Raw genomic sequence first — 16,248 nt, 5'->3', positions numbered from 1 at the left:
AGACCCAGGATTAGCATAAGAATCAGATAGAATACATGAATTGTCAGTTTGCAATGTAGCAGAATACAATAAAATAGTCCTTAATAGGAAAATGGTTCTAAATTTAATTTAATCTTGCTGACAATTTGGAAGGTGCCTCAGGGTGCTGCAAGATTTTCACTGAATGGTCATGAATATTAATAATCAGGGTGTGATAGGAAACAATTGAGGAAATTTTAGCCTTCCCTTTGCAGGCTTCGGAAGAACCCTGAGTACATAAGGAATCTGTGTCCTTCCAGTTATGACCCGGAAACTTACTGTGGGCCTGTGAGTGGACAGAGTTACATTACAACAGAGAAACTGCCTTGTTAGAAGGACTGTTTTTTCATTCTTGTGATCACTTTTTACATTCTGTAATGAACATGGAGTAAGTCAGCAAAGACTCAGCAAGTACCTACTGGCACCTTCTGTACCTTCTCTGAAATGTTCCATTCTCCTTTGCAAGCTGGATTCCACTGCACAGAGATTGTCTATTTTCCTCCCTATCTTACTATTCCCAGTGCCAGCTACTTAGTAGGTACTTAACTACAGGTGCAAAAGGAGTATGTCATCTGGACGGTCCTCCCTGCCTGGATCTACATCATCAATACTGGATACCACACTGTTGGCCAAGGGTATCCACAAGAACTATGCAAAAATGTTAAATAGGTGACAACACCGTGGTTGACAGGTATTTTTTTTCCCCTACAGCCCAATCAGGAAGCAATTATCTCCAAAAAGAAGACAATATTGATGCCTTTCACTGCCATGAGGCCAGGAAGGGCTCCATGAGGCAGAGCACAGCACTCCAGATAAAGAGAAGAGACAAAATAAAGCTAATTAAAATTGAAAGCCACCTTTTAAATTTTTGTTTGATTAGCAAAGATTCAGAACAATTGGAGTGGTGCAAAGATGGGGGCACCCTTCATTTACTTTGAGGGTACATTTGGAAAAACAATTTGGCAGACTGCCTCAAGAGCTTTAGAAATAAATGCTCAGGAGTTTCCGTCGTGGTGCAGTGGTTAATGAATCCGACTAGGAACCATGAGGTTGCGGGTTCGGTCCCTGCGCTTGCTCAGTGGGTTAACGATCCAGCGTTGCCGTGAGCTGTGGTGTAGGTTGCAGATGCGGCTCGGATCTCGCGTTGCTGTGGCTCTGGCGTAGGCCGGAGACTACAGCTCCAATTGGACCCCTAGCCTGGGAACCTCCATATGCCGCGGGAGCGGCCCAAGAAATAGCAAAAAAAAGACAAAAAAAAAAAAAAAGAAATAAATGCTCATTCCCTTTGGTCCAGTAATTGCACTTCTGGGAATCCATTCTAAGGAAGTAATCCTAAATATAGAAAAAGCTTCATGCACAAGAATTGCATATTTGTTATTTCATTTTAAAAGTTACAGTTTTACATATAGTAACAAAGACTGGCCTAAACAACCTAATCCCTAAAATAAGGGAATATTAGGTAAATTATGATATGCTGTACGACTATTATAGAGCCATTAAAAATCTTTATTGAAGGCTTCAGAGCATGAGAAATGCCTGTGTTGTTACGTTAAGTGAAAATGGCAGCAGGAGGAGACAAGATGGTGAAGTAGAAGGTCTTGAGCTCACCTCCTCTTATAAAAACACAAAAATCACAACTAACTGCTGAACAACCATGGACAAAAAAGACTGGAACCTACCAAAAAAGGTATTTCACATCTGAAGACAAAGAAGTCACAATGAGAGAGTGGAAGAGGCACTTTCATGATATAATAAAATCCCATACCCGCTGGGTGGGTGACCCCAAAACTGGAAAATAATTATATCACAGAGGTTCTCTCACATGAGTGGGAGTTCTGAGCCCCACATCAGGCTCCATCCTGGGAGTCTGGCATTGGGTGAGGAGGAGCCCCCAGAGCATTTGGCTTTGAAGGCCAGCATAGCTCAAGTGCAGGAGCTCCATAGGACTAGGAGAAATAGACACTCCACTCTTGGAGGGGGCATACAAGGTTTCATGTGCACAGGAACCCATGGAAAAGCAATGATTCCATAGTAACCTAAGCTAGACCTACCTACGAGTCTTGAAGGATTTCATGGGAGGCAAGGGTTGGCTGTGGCTCACTATGGTGGTGAGAACACTGGTGGCAGAGCCCCCAGGGAATATTCATTGATGTGAGCTGTTCTGGAGGTTGCCATTTTGGCACCAAATCCTGGGCCCACCCAACAGCCCAAAGGCTCCAGTGTTGGGAAGCCTCAGGCCAAACAATCAACAGGGTGGGAACACAGCCCCACCCATCAGCAGAGAGGCTGCCTAAAGTCATCCTGAGCTCACAGTGGCTTCCAACCAAACTCCTTGTCACAGCCCTCCCCATTAAATTGACAAGACCTAGCTTCACCAACCAGTGGGCAGGCACCAGTCCCTCCAACCTAGAAGCCTGCATAAGCCCCTGTACTAACTTTACCCACCAGGGGAGCAGACATCAGAAGCAAAAGATGCTATAATCCTGAAGCCTGCAGAAAGGAGACAACAAACACAGAAGTTAGACAAAATGAGATGGCAGAAAAATATGGTCCAGATATTGGAACAATATAAAACATCAGAAGAAAAACTAAGTGAAATGGAGATAGGAAATATACCTGAAAAAGAATGCAGAGTAATGATAGTAAAGATGATTGAAGATCTCAGAAAAAGAATGGAGGCACCAAGAAGATACAAGAAATGTTTAACAGAGAGCTAGATGATTTAAAGGAAAAACAAACAGAGATGAACAATACAATAACTAAAATGAAAAATACATCAGAAGGAATCAAGAGCTGAATACATGAGGCAGAAGAACAAATAAGTGAGCTGGAAGACAGAATGGTGGAAATCACTGCTGTGGAACAGAATAAAGAAAAAAGAATGAAAAGAAATGACATCAAAGAGAACTTTGGACAATATTAAATACACCAACATTCACATAATAGGGGTCCTAGAAGGAGAAATGAAAGGAAAGGGCCTGAGAAAAATATCTGAAGAGATAATAGCTGAAAACTTCCCTAACACAGGAAATGAAACACTCATTTAAGTCAAGTAAGTGCAGAGAGTTCCATACAGGATAAACTCAAGGATGGACATGCTGATACATAAGAATCAAACTGATAAAAATTAAAGACGAAGAGAAAATGTTAAAAGCAACAAAGGAAAACCAACAAATAAAATACGAGTTTATCTCCTGATTTTTCAATAGAAACTCTGCAGACCAGAAAGGAGTGGCATGATATATTTAAAACGATGAAAGGGAAAAACTTACAACCAAGAATGCTTTACCCAGCAAGGTTCTCATTGATATTTGACGGAGAAATCAAAAGCTTTGCAGACAAGCAAAGGCTGAGAGAATTCAGCACACCAAACCAGTTTTACAACAAATGCTCAAGGAACTTCTTTAGGTAGAAAAGGCCACAACCACAAACAATAAAATTACAAATGGGAAAGCTCACTGGTAAAGTCAAACAAACAGTAAAGGTAGGAAATCATCCATACTCAAATATGATATCAAAACCAGCAATCATGAGAAAAGGAGAGTACAAATACAGGAGGTTGGAAATGCATTTGAAATTAAGAGCCCAACAACTTAAAACAATTGTGTGTTTTGATATATAGCTATATCAAAACCTCATGGTAACCACAAACCAAAAATCTACAATAGATACACACAGAAAAAGAAAAGCAATTGAAACACAACACTAAAGACTGTCATCAAATCAAAAGAGAAGAGAAAAAAAAAGAGGATGGGGGGAAGAACTACAAAAATAAATCCAAAACAATTAACAAAATGGCTATAAGAATATACACATCAATAATTATCTTAAATGTAAATGGATTAAGTGCTCAAACCTAAAGACGCAGACTGGCTGGATACAAAAACAAGACTCGTATACACTCTGTCTACAAGAGACCCACTTCAGACCTAGGGACATACATATACTGAAAGTGAGAGGATGGAAGAAGATTTTCCATGTAAATGGAAATCAAAGGAAAGCTGGAGTAGCAATTCTCATATTGGACAAAATAGACTTGAAAATAAAAACTGTTACAAGGGACAAAAGGGGACATGCCAGAATGATCAAGGGATCAATCCAAGAAGAAGATATAAGAATTGTAAATATACATGCACTCAACATAGGATCACCTCAATGTATAAGGCAAATGCTAACGGCCATAAAAGGAGAAATTGATAGAAAACACAATAATAGTGAGAGACTTTAACACCCCATAAAAGGAGAAATTGATAGAAAACACAATAATAGTGAGAGACTTTAACATCCCATTTACATCATTGGACAGATCATCCAGACAGAAAAATCAATAAGGAAACACAGGCCTTTAGTGGCACTTCAGACCAGACGGACTTAATTGATATTTGTAGAACATTCCATCAGAAAGCAGCAGAATACACGTTCTTCTTAAGTGCACATGGAACATTCTCCAGGATAGATCATAGGCTGGGCCATAAAGCAAGCCTTGTAAATTTAAGAAAATTGAAATCATATCAAGCATCTTTTCTGACCACAACACTATGAGATTAGAAATCAACCATAAAGGAAAAAATGTAAAAATAAAAACCAAAAACTTTAAGAAAATTGAAATCATATCAAGCATCTTTTCTGACCACAACACTATGAGATTAGAAATCAACCATAAAGGAAAAAATGTAAAAATAAAAACCAAAAACGTGGAGGCTAAGTATGTTAAACAACCAGTGGATCACTGAAGAAATTAAAGAGGAAATCAAAAAATACCTAGAGACAATGAAAATAAAAATACGATCAGCCAAAACCTATGAGATGCAGCAAAAGTAGTCCTAAAAGGGAAGTTTTTAACAATACCACCTTACCTCAGGAAACAAGAATAATCTCAAACAACCTAATCTTATACCTAAAGCAACTAGAGAAAGAACAAACAAACCAAAAAACCCAGTTAGCAGAAGGAAAGAAATCATAAAGATCAGAGGAGAAATAAATGATACAGAGACAAAGAAAACAATAGAAAAGATCAATGAAACTAATAAACCTTTCACCATAAAAAAAAAAAATGGAGAGGGTGCAAAGCAATAAAATTAGAAGTGAAAAAGAAGTTACAATTGACAGCACAGAAATACAGGAATCATAAGAGACTACTACAAGCAACTATATGCCAGTAAAATGGACAAACAAGAAAAAATGGACAAATTCTTAGAAAGGTACAATCTTCCAAGACTGAACTGGGAAGGAAGTGAAAATATAAACAGACCAATCACAAGTACTGAAACTGAAACCGTGATTTAAAAACTTCCAAAAAACAAAATTCCAGGACCTGACGGCTTCACAACAGTATCTTCTCAGATCCACCTCCTAATGTAATGAAAATAAAAACAAAAATAAACAAATGACATCTAATTAAACTTAGAAACTTTTACACAGCAGAGGAAACCATTAAAAAAAAAATGAAAAGACAACCCACAGAATGGGAGAAAATATATGCAAACAAAATGACCAACAAATGATTAACAGCAAAAATATACAAAGAGCTCATTTAGCTCAATTTCCAAAAAAAAAAACCCCAAAAAACCCCAGCCCAATCAAAAACAATGAGCCAAAGATAAAACAGGTACTTCTCCAAATAAGATATACAGATTGGTAAAAAGCATGTGAAAAGATGCTCAACATCACTAATTATTAGAAAAATGCAAAATCGAAATTACATGAAGTTATCACCTCACACCAGTCAGAATGGACATCATCAAAAAGTCTACAAACAATAAATGCTGGAGAGGGTGTAGAGAAAAGGGAACCTTCTTCCTACACAGTTGGTAGAAGTGTAAATTAGTGCAAGAACCATGGAGAACAGTATGGAGCTTCCTTAAAAACTGAAAATAGAACTACCATATGATTAAGCCATCCCAATTCTGGGCATATATCCAGAGAAAACCATAATTTGAAAAGATATCTGCACCCCAGTAGTCACTTACAATATCCAAGACAGGGAGGCAACCTAAATGTCTACTGACAGAGGAATGGATAAACAAGATGTGGCAATATATACAATGGAATATTACTCAGCCATAAAAAAGAATGAAGTAATGCCATTTGCAGCAACATGGATGGATCTAGAGCATATCATACTAAGTGAAGTCAGCCAGGCAGAGATTGACAAATACCACACGATATCACTTATATGTCAAAAGTGATACAAATGAACTAATTTACCAAACAGAAACAGGCTCACAGACATGGATAACAAACTTATGGTTACCGAAGGGGAAAAGTAGAGGGGAGGGATAAATCAGGAGTTTAGGATTAACATATATACATTACTAGATATAAAATAGATCATCAACAGGAACCTACTGTAGGGAAAGCTACTCAATATTCTGCAATAACCTATATAGGAAAAGAATCCACAAAAGAATGGATATATGTACATATACATAAATAGATCACTTTTCTGTACACCTGAAACTAAAACAACATCATAAATCAACTACACTCCAATGTAAAGCAGAAATTCATTTAAAAACGAAAATGGCAAGACAACATTTCACATACATTATGAAATCAATTAGATATCCTTAAATGCATGGACATAGGACCAGGAGGATATGGTAGAAAATTATTAGTGATGACTCTCTTTGTGAGTGAGGTGGGATTTATTTTTTCTATTTTCAGTTTTTAAGAAAAAGTTCTTTTATTTTTTGTAGTAGACATTATTATATTTTCATATATTTATCCTTGGGGAAGGTGAGAAATCCTTTCCTTTTGTTCAAGATCCTCATGTCTGAGGGATTCATTCAACACAACTGATTCAGCTCATCACTATTCTGGGTGAAGGAAGAGCCCCTGGTGGCACAAGCAGAAAGGAGAAGGAGCCGGGGCTCTGGGAGAGCTCATCTGGGTTCTTGCTCCCACATCTACAATGTGTGTAGCTGTCACTAATTGCCCAGGAGCAGAGTCCATGCCTCAGTCACAGGCTCCATAGAGATGAGTGGCATTGCTCTCTTGAGGGCTCAGTCCTTAGTTTCTGGAACAGGGTTGTCGGCAGATCCTCGACCTCACCAGCAGCTGAGTCCTTTCTGTCTTCCTGTATCATGCTCCCCACCTCCGCCACTTCCACCCGCTAGATCTGCAAGGGGCTGCTGTGCTACCTCTGAGCCCACATGGCCTGGGCTGAGTGCTGGCCTCTCAGATGAGCCCCCCAGGACACCAAATGCCCACTTCTTGGACCTGCTCTTTGCTGCCAGATGCTTCCCACTTGTATCCCACTTGCCTGTCAACATGGTGAGCGACTGCCAGCCCTCCCGGGGCTGCCCTGCCGCCTCCTCGTCCTTCTTATGCAGCAGAGGCTCTCCTGATCCTCCCCCAAGCTGTGACTCAGTCTCTCAGCTTGGTCTCTGGGCATCCCCTCATTGCTGACAAAGCTGTCACTGCCATGACTGGGGCATCTTATGCCCCACCCCCTCCCCCAAGTTTGCCGCGGTCCCACAGGAAAGTGTGGCCAACGCTAGGGCCCCTTTTCCTGTTCCGTTTGGGACATTTACTCTGGGCGAGTGATTTGGGGAAATAAAACGGAGGGCTTCCTATTAAAATGATGGCGTTCTCTGAGGAGACAGAAGCTAGACTAGAGGTCTCCACCTTTCATCCAGAGTCTGATAAAGTTGGCAGTTAATGATGGTGATGGTCATAGCATCTCTCTTTAGCTAGCACTGGGCTAGGCATGGAACACAGAGAATCAATCTCATCTTAAAGTAGCCCCACAGCAGTGGGCACTGTTGGTAGTTCCATTTTACAGATGAGGACAAGGAGGCTCAGTTAGCCCACACATGTAGGGGCTGAAAGGGGCAAGATTTGAACCCGGGTCAGAGTTTGATCATTAAACATCACTCCAGGCTCTAGGTCCAGGCAGGTCACTGCAATGCATGGATGGAGTGGCCCCCGTGAGTATGACCAGCTAAAGAGCACATGTCCCTCTGTCGGGGGTCGGGGGAGGAAGTCACCACAAAGCCCCAGATGACCTATTCTGGGCAAGAATGTGGGCCCAGTGTTGTCAGAGTTCATGAATTTCTAAGAGATCCCAAACAACCTGTGTTTTGTTTTTTTTTTTTTGGTATAATCTCCCTCTTTTGTATATGGGTTAAACATTTTCAAAGACACTGGCTAGGCCAAATCAGTGCCCAGGAGGAGGGCCACCAGTTTGCAGTCCCTCCACTAAGCTACACTGTGAACTTTCCAGTTCTTGTGACCCATGTGCTTCTCTTTATAAAGGACAAGAGCTACGTACCTGCACAATCTCGAGCATCTCTGCCTTGCTGATGTAGCCGTTTCCATCCAGGTCATACATGCTGAAGGCCCATTTCAGCTTCTGCTCTAGCTTCCCCCTCGATGTTACACTCAGGGCTATGATAAATTCTCTAAAGTCTATTGTTCCATCTCCATTGGCATCGAAGGTGCGGAAGACGTGCTCTGCAAATTTGGAAGCATCCCCATAAGGGAAAAAGTTCCCGTAAATTTTCTTAAACTCTTCCATTGACAAATGTCCACTGGGGCAGTCTCTCAAGAAGCCTTTATACCATTCCTGGATCTCGTGCTCTGTAAAGTCTGTGCTTTCCAGCAAGTCCTGCATGACCTCTGGGCGCAGCTTGCTGTTCTGTTTTCCCATCTTGACAGCAAGAATTCAGCTGCAGATAGAAAAGAACACAGTATATATAATTTTTTTCTTTTTTTTTTCCTCTTTAGGGCCACACCTGTGGCATTATGGAAGTTTCCAGGCTAGGGGGTGAATCAGAGCTGCAGCTGCCGACCTGCACCACAGCCACAGCAACACTGGATCCGAGCCTCTTCTGTGACCTATGTTGCAGCCTGAGGCAATGCCGGATCCTCAACCCACTGAGTGAGACCAGGGATCAAACCCATATCCTTATGGACACTATGTCAGGTTCTTAACCCACTGAACCACAACAGGAACTCCTGTATATATAACTGCTAAACCTGTTCTTCACAGGGACATTTTATAATTTGTGATTGTTCCTTTGGGAACAGGAAATAAACTGTAATTTAGTCCAATAGAATTGTCTAGGATTTTCCAACATGGTGGTCAGCCACACAAAACGTACAAAGACAGGCAGGCAGAAGATGCAGAGCAGAAATATTACCGAGAAGAAAACTGATATTTCTTTTAAACAGAACCAACAATAGAAGATTCCTTTTATTTCTTTTAGGACTGCACTTGTGGCATATGGAGGTTCCCAGGCTAGGGGTTGAATCGGAGCTACAGCTGCTGGCCTACACCACAGCAATGCAGGATCTGAGCTGCATCTGCAACCTATACCACAGCTCATGGAAACACCAGATACTTAACCCACTGAGAGAGGCCAGGGATCGAACCCGCATCCTCTTGGATACTACTTGGGTTCGTTACCACTGAGCCACAATGGGAACTCCTGAAATAGAAGATTCTTAATGAAAGAGAGAGAGAGAGAGAATTAATTGGTTACTTAGTTTTGCCGTATCCACTTGCAAGATGTTGAGCCTGGCTTTAAGACTGGCGTTCTAACACCCAATCCAAGAATTAGCCGGGAAAATTAAAGGAGAGGAACAGGAGAGAGAGAGCGCATGCGCGTGAAAGGGATAATTTAGCATATTTTAGAGTATTTGCAAACAAAGGGCTTAGGTACCTTCTGACTATTATAAACACAGACATGAGTAAGGAAAATAGAAACCTATCTGATTCCATTAAATGCTACCAAGCTAGGGCAGTTATTTAAACCCGCAAAGTCAATTCACTGTTAACATTGGGTTTAGATGGAAAAGATGATGCTCCATAAAGCTGTTTATGCCTTACGATTGTGGCTTCGGAAACCGGTCACACTTTCCTTTTGAAAATACAAATAACTTCATATTTTATCATTATAATAGCACATCCCTAGTAAAATAGTGAAACAATGCAGTGATGCATAAAGAAAAAAGTCAACTTTGCTTCAAATCTTTACCCTAGCATTTTGGTGTGTGTCCTTCTAGCTTTTTGTATCTAACTATGCTATTAATATATGTTTTAATACATTTACATTTCAAAAAACAAGAATACATATACCCTTTTGTTACATATTTTAAAAGTCAATATAAGGTGTGGAATAAAGACAATTTTGATCAGATGGGCAAAACCCCATAATTACCAACTTCTCAGCTTCAGACCTATTCAACATTCATTGAGCAGCATATGCCAGCCAGGTTCAGGTGCTGTGGATGCAAAAATATGTCCCCTCCTCCTTAAGGGGCATCCAGTAGTGTTATGTATGGGGGTGGTGGTGGCATTGAGAGGGCAACGAAATAAACATTCAAAACACCGCATCAGGGGAATGGACATGGTGCAGTGAGAGTACACAGAAAGGACACTTAAGCCGAAAGGGGATGTGGGTGCTATCAGGGAAGGCTTCTTGCAGGAGGTGATAACCAAGCTTAGTTCCCATGTCCAAAGTCTTATGCTTTAAGCATGCCCAAGATAAATCCTTTCTCATAAAGGAGCTCTACATTTATATTTTACATTTTTTTTTCTGTATTGGAAAATCATAGAACATGTGAAAGAGAACACATCCCAATTTTCATAACGAGTCTCCAATTCCTTTGAGATTTTTACTTTGTGGTGTTCCCACAACAGGGTGAGCCCCTTCAGATAGAGTCTCTGTTGAGGTTACTGTGTCACTCCACCACAATTAACACCGCATGAATGAAGGAATGACTGATCAACAGATAATAACTGCAACGGGGAAATAGGGAATCATCTTCTTGGAAAAGGAGTCTTTCTGCCCCAAAGATGAGGTTCTAGTGTTCAGAACGTTATTTGAGACACTAAAGCTATTTGGTTGGGGATCTCTTTTCCCCCCCTCATGTTATTGAGATATAATCGTTGTAGAACACTGCATAAGTGTGTACAACGTCGTGACCTGATATGTATCAGGGAAATGATCACCATAATAGGTCTAGCAAATATCCATCTCCTCACACAGTTATAGACTTTTTTCTTCGAGTGAGAACTTTTAAGATCTCATGCCTGAAAAAAACTGACTTTCATGGGTGTCTCTTTACGCAGAATCAGGCAAATACCATTCTACGCAAAAGCAAAAAAACTACAACTCCGAGCAGAACAAAAACAGAATTTATAAACTGAACCTTTCAATAACTTTCACTTCCCTCTTGCTCCCCCACCCCGCCTTTTTTTTTCCTAGAGAAAAAAAAAAAAAGCGAAGTTGGAGAGGCTGGTTTGTATTAGAATTTGAACACTGTCATTGAGTTGCTAAGTTGGTAATTTGCCTGAGGCAGGAATTCAGAAACATGAGGTAATACATAATACATGGATTTACAGAGCTCTGAAACATTTCGCGGCATTTACAAGTCATTTTGAGTTTTCCTTTTGGGGAGTTTTTTAGAGCCTAACCCTTTGGTGTGGTATTCCACCAAATCACTATTGTTACACTTTGGTTCTGTGCAAATCACCAAGTTCAAGGCCCTGGGGGAAAAATGCCACTTTGATATTTAAATCTACTCTCTTAAAGAATGATTTATTTCCCAGGATATATAAAGCACTGTTTCTTCAAAACCAAACTTAAGTTCCTTTCCCAATGTTTAAAAAGTCCTTCTCATTTATTAGCTGTTTTTGCACTAGAAACAAATTGCCTCAACATTTTGTCTAAGTCTCCCACTGAGACAGATCTGTGTACAGCTCTTTTTCTGGTAAACAGTAATTACACCACATTTACAAATTCATTAGCACAGAAAGGCCATAACACAAACAAGGCAGAAGAGCATGGAATAAGTTAACTGGGAAGCGGGTGTTTGCAATTTAATCCAGAACTGGTTTTAATAGATAACTACAAATACATTACTAAGTATGGTATCTGAACTTGAGAATACCATCTGGACTTGGTTAGGCTGTACAACAAAAATCTCAGGGGACAGATGATAAGAGTTTCATTCTTTGAAGGAGGAAGGGAAAGATAGAAAAAAAAAAAAAAAAGCCTGACAATACCATTTTCTTTTAGAAGATAGGAATTTCTGTTTTCGTGGAAGAGGGCAAAAAAATAACATTAGGGAAATTCTATATTAATGAGCAGTCAAAAAACCAAATCATCTCGAGATAAAAGTTGTACCTCAGGTCAAAGCCTTTTAATTACTGTATTCAGTCACTAAAATATTTATTTTGTGCCAGTAAAATATAATGGGGAAAAACTTGGGCTATGCGATCAAAATGCTTGGGTTCAAAGCCTAGCTCTACCATCAACTGGGTCTTGGGTAATTCACTTGACTTCTCGGTGCCCCTCAGTTTTCTCATCTGTAAAATGACTTCAGTTGTATGAGTCCATATGTCACTGATTTGCTGTGACAATGAAACGAGGTAGTCATATATATAAATCTCTGGCACAGAGTTAGGGCCAAATGCTATGGTCGGTGGAAACTACATCTTATCATCTTGATGGTGCTACATATATTATCCCACTGAACCTTCACAGCAACCCAGAGTGATAAGCAGGGCAGCTTTTTCCATTTTTTTTTTTTTTTTTTTTTTTGTCTTTTGTCTTTTGTTGTTGTTGTTATTGTTGCTATTTCTTGGGCCGCTCCCGCAGCATATGGAGGTTCCCAGGCTAGGGGTTGAATCGGAGCTGTAGCCACTGGCCTACGCCAGAGCCACAGCAACGCGGGATCTGAGCCGCGTCTGCAACCTACACCACAGCTCACGGCAACGCCGGGTCGTTAACCCACTGAGCAAGGGCAGGGATCGAACCCGCAACCTCATGGTTCCTAGTCGGATTCATTAACCACTGCGCCACGACGGGAACTCCAGCTTTTTCCATTTTATAAGCAAAGAGAAAGAAAGAGAGAAAGAGAGAGAAAGAGAGAGAGAGAGAGAGAGAGAAAGAAAGAGAGAAAGAAAGAAAGAAAGAAAGAAAGAAAGAAAGAAAGAAAGAAAGAAAGAAAGAGAGAGAGAAAGAGAGAGAGAGAGAAAGGAAGGAAGGAAGGAGGGAGGGAGGGAGGGAAAAGGAAAGAAAAAAGAAAAGGAAAGGAACGGAAAGGAAAGGAAGAAGGAAGGAAGGAAGGAAGAGCTCAGAGAGGCAAAGTGACATGTCCAAAGTCACACAGCCTGTGAATGAGAGGGCCAAGTGGGAAACTCTATTTGCATGTGGCTGTCTACTGGTTTTACTACTACACTCTACTAGCTCTATAAACACATAGAGAAATTAAGACAACAGTTCCATACAAACTCAGAAAGGAGTAGTGAAGAGGAAGGAGACAACCTCCTATGAGAACTCATCCATTCCACAAACATGGGCTAAGTGTCTACCAGGAAGGAAGCACGACTTGGGGCAGTGAGGATTCAGCAGGGAACAAACAGGCAAAACACCTCTTCTCATGGAGCTTACAGCCCAGTGGCATGAGTCAGACAATATATAAGATAGGTAAGTGAGGGAGTTCCTATCGTGGTGCAGTGGGAATGAATCCGACTAGGAACCATGAGGTTGCGGGTTCGATCCCTGGCTTTACTCAGTGGGTTAAGGATCTGACATTGCCATGAGCTTTGGTGTAGGTTGCAGATGCAGCTGTAGCTCCAACTGGACCCCTAGCCTGGAAATGTCCATATGCCACAGGTGTGGCCCTAAAAAAAAAAAAGAAAAAAAAAAAGTGAAACATTAGCACGGGATGTACCACGGAAAAAAGTAAGGGGGTTGAGAAATGTCAGGTGTAGGTGGGTGTTAACATTTTAAATAAAAAGCCAGGGAAAGCCCCATTAAGAAAATGACCTTTGAAAAAGACCAGAGAGGTAAGAAGGCAGCCATGGAGATGGCTGGGAAAAGACTATTCCAGGCAGAGAAAACAGCAGATGGGAAGGGTCTTAGCACACTTAGCACACTCAAGGGTAGGGCTGGAGCAAGGACCGGAGGAAATGAAGGAGATGAGATCAGAACAATAACGAGAAGAGACAGTGTGGGACCTGGAGATAACCGCGAGGGTTCTGGCTCACACTGAGTGAGATGCAGCCATGGCAGAGAAGAGGAAGAAGTGACTTATGCTCTAACAGGATCACCGTGGCTGCTGTGCTGAGAGTAAGCTAAAGAAGGGTCAGGGCACAGGTGGAAAGACCAGTTAAGAGGTCATTGCAGTGACCCAGGCAAGGGAGGATGGTGGGTGGAAGCAGGGTGGCAGCAGAGGAGGTGAGAATTGGTAGGATTCTGGACACAGATTAAAGGTAGAGTCAACGGGATTGGCCGATGGTTCAGCTGTAGGGTGTGAAAAAAGAGAACAGCAAGGATGGAGTTGATATTTATCGAAATATGAAAAATGTAGGAGAAGCAGGGCTTGGGGGTGAGGCAGGGGACACAGGTATCGGTGCTTAGCTGTGCACGTGTTAATTCTGAGATGCGTATTATATATCCTGTTGGAGATGTTGAACAGGTAGTTGGATGTTGAACAGGTGGTCAAAAGGTAGAGAAAAAGGTCCAGGGAGGCGAAATAAATGTGGGTGTCACAGGTGTATCGTTCGTGTATAGAGCCAAAGACTGGATGAGACCACCAAGGACGTGAACATAGATGGAAAAGAAAAGGGGGTGAGGATGGAGCCCTCAGTCACCCTGACCTTTGGAATCCGGGAGAGGAGAAGCCAGCAGGTAGGTAGTCTCAGAGGCTGAAGTTATGCCCTCTTTGTCGTCCAGCCCATGGACAAATGGGAAGTGCTCGACGCAGTCACGCAGTAAGGACTGGGTTTCCTCTCTGAATCTTGGGCTCTCCCACACCCCAGCCTGCCCCGTCTCCCTAAAGGACATCATCTTCCACCCACCTGTTCACTCCAAGCCCCTACAACTCATCCGTGAGTCCTTTTGGTTTGGTCCCATCAGCGGGTACTGTGGATTCTGTCTCTACAATGTGCCTCAGATTCCATTCACTCTCACCATCTCCACTGTCCCTGCCTCTATCTGAACCACTGCTGCCTCCTTCCCGCACGTCTATGCCTCGCTGGAACCTCTCTCTTCACTCTTGTCTTCCATCTCCTACCGGGGTCTGCTCTCCACTCGGCTCCCCAGCGTGACCTTTAGAAAACCTAGAACAGACCGGGTCACTCCCCTGCTTAAAGCTGTACATGGGCTAACACACGGAGAAGAAAATCCAGACTCCCTCCTCTGGCCCAAAGGCTCTGTGTGAGCCAGGCCCCATGCCACCCTGACTTCCTCTCAGGCCCCCGAGCACAGGTACCCCAGCCTCCTGCACCTCCCAGCTTCTACCTCTTCAGGGCTTTTGCTTCAGGACCTTGATAAAAATGCTGTCAAATAGCAAATGGCTCTTCAGTCCTTCAGTTTATATACCTTATAACTTTCTTTCTTTCTTTCTTTCTTTCTCTCTCTCTCTCTCTCTCTCTCTCTATTTCCTTCCTTTCTTCCTTTCTGTCTACCTATCCATCTATCCATCTATTTACTATAAGATACATAGTATGTATTAATTTTTGCTGAATCTCTACTGCATTTCATTAAATGAAATGCACATATTTTCTACGAAACATCAGCATTCTGTAGTTTAATCTGAGATGGGCAATGTGAAATTTACCCATTTATTTTGAGTCTCATCCAATCGCCCAGGGTCCAAAAAATAAATAAATAAATAAACCTGGGTTAATATTGACCACAGATGAGAAATGAAAAATATACAAGAGAAAGACACCAAACCACCAGCAAAGACCCATGAATAGGAATCTGAAATACGAAGGTAACTTGCCATCTAAAAAGAACTTTAAAAAAAAGGAACAGCACCTAAAAAATGATGCCGCAGGGAAAGGAACTGGCGAGTCGAGAAGCACCTTTCGGAACACATGTCCTCCCTTCTTTGTGTTTTGCATCTGTGGAGTGCAAAGGGCTGCAGCATTGTCTTGCTGCAATTCCTTGTAAGGTTCTAGAAGTCTGTGAGTTAAGTCTTCAGAGTCCAGAGGTAGATTTTTCCAGGGCAAAGTCCATAACTTAGCTTGGACAGCCTGGTTAACCTCAGAGGAAATTTCAATGCAAATGGCACTGAGGTCTCCTAAAATGGAATTTGCAAGAAGCTGCAGCCAAAGTCACGTTCAGCTGCAACCAGGAACCCAGAACCACAGTGGTTTCCAAAAGAGGCCAGGTTAGTTGAAATGTTTGCCTGTTTGGGACATGTAACCTTGTCCTCTAAGAGTTGCTTTGCATCTTCAACCAATGGAATATCTAAATGATGAAA

At 41.6% G+C, this 16,248-nt stretch overlaps 1 protein-coding gene across 17 annotated transcripts in view; it reads right to left on the bottom strand.

Moving 5' to 3' along the window:
* NCALD (neurocalcin delta) overlaps positions 1 to 16,248 on the bottom strand; it is a 445,133-nt gene that overhangs the window by 15,169 nt on the left and 413,716 nt on the right. For 16 of the 17 annotated variants that reach the window (XM_005662922.3, XM_005662927.3, XM_021088582.1 and 13 more), the window contains one exon: positions 8,294 to 8,690. In XM_005662922.3, the coding sequence (XP_005662979.1) occupies positions 8,294 to 8,671 (378 nt within the window). In that variant the 5' untranslated portion in view covers positions 8,672 to 8,690. Of the gene's footprint in view, positions 1 to 8,293; positions 8,691 to 11,871; positions 11,877 to 14,738; positions 14,751 to 16,248 lie in introns of those variants that run through there. The other variant, XM_005662931.3, reaches the window with a different exon arrangement.

Source organism: Sus scrofa, chromosome 4, assembly GCF_000003025.6.
Source record: "Sus scrofa isolate TJ Tabasco breed Duroc chromosome 4, Sscrofa11.1, whole genome shotgun sequence".
Lineage (NCBI taxonomy): Eukaryota > Metazoa > Chordata > Mammalia > Artiodactyla > Suidae > Sus > Sus scrofa.
This window is presented reverse-complemented; position numbering and strand designations above follow the sequence as displayed.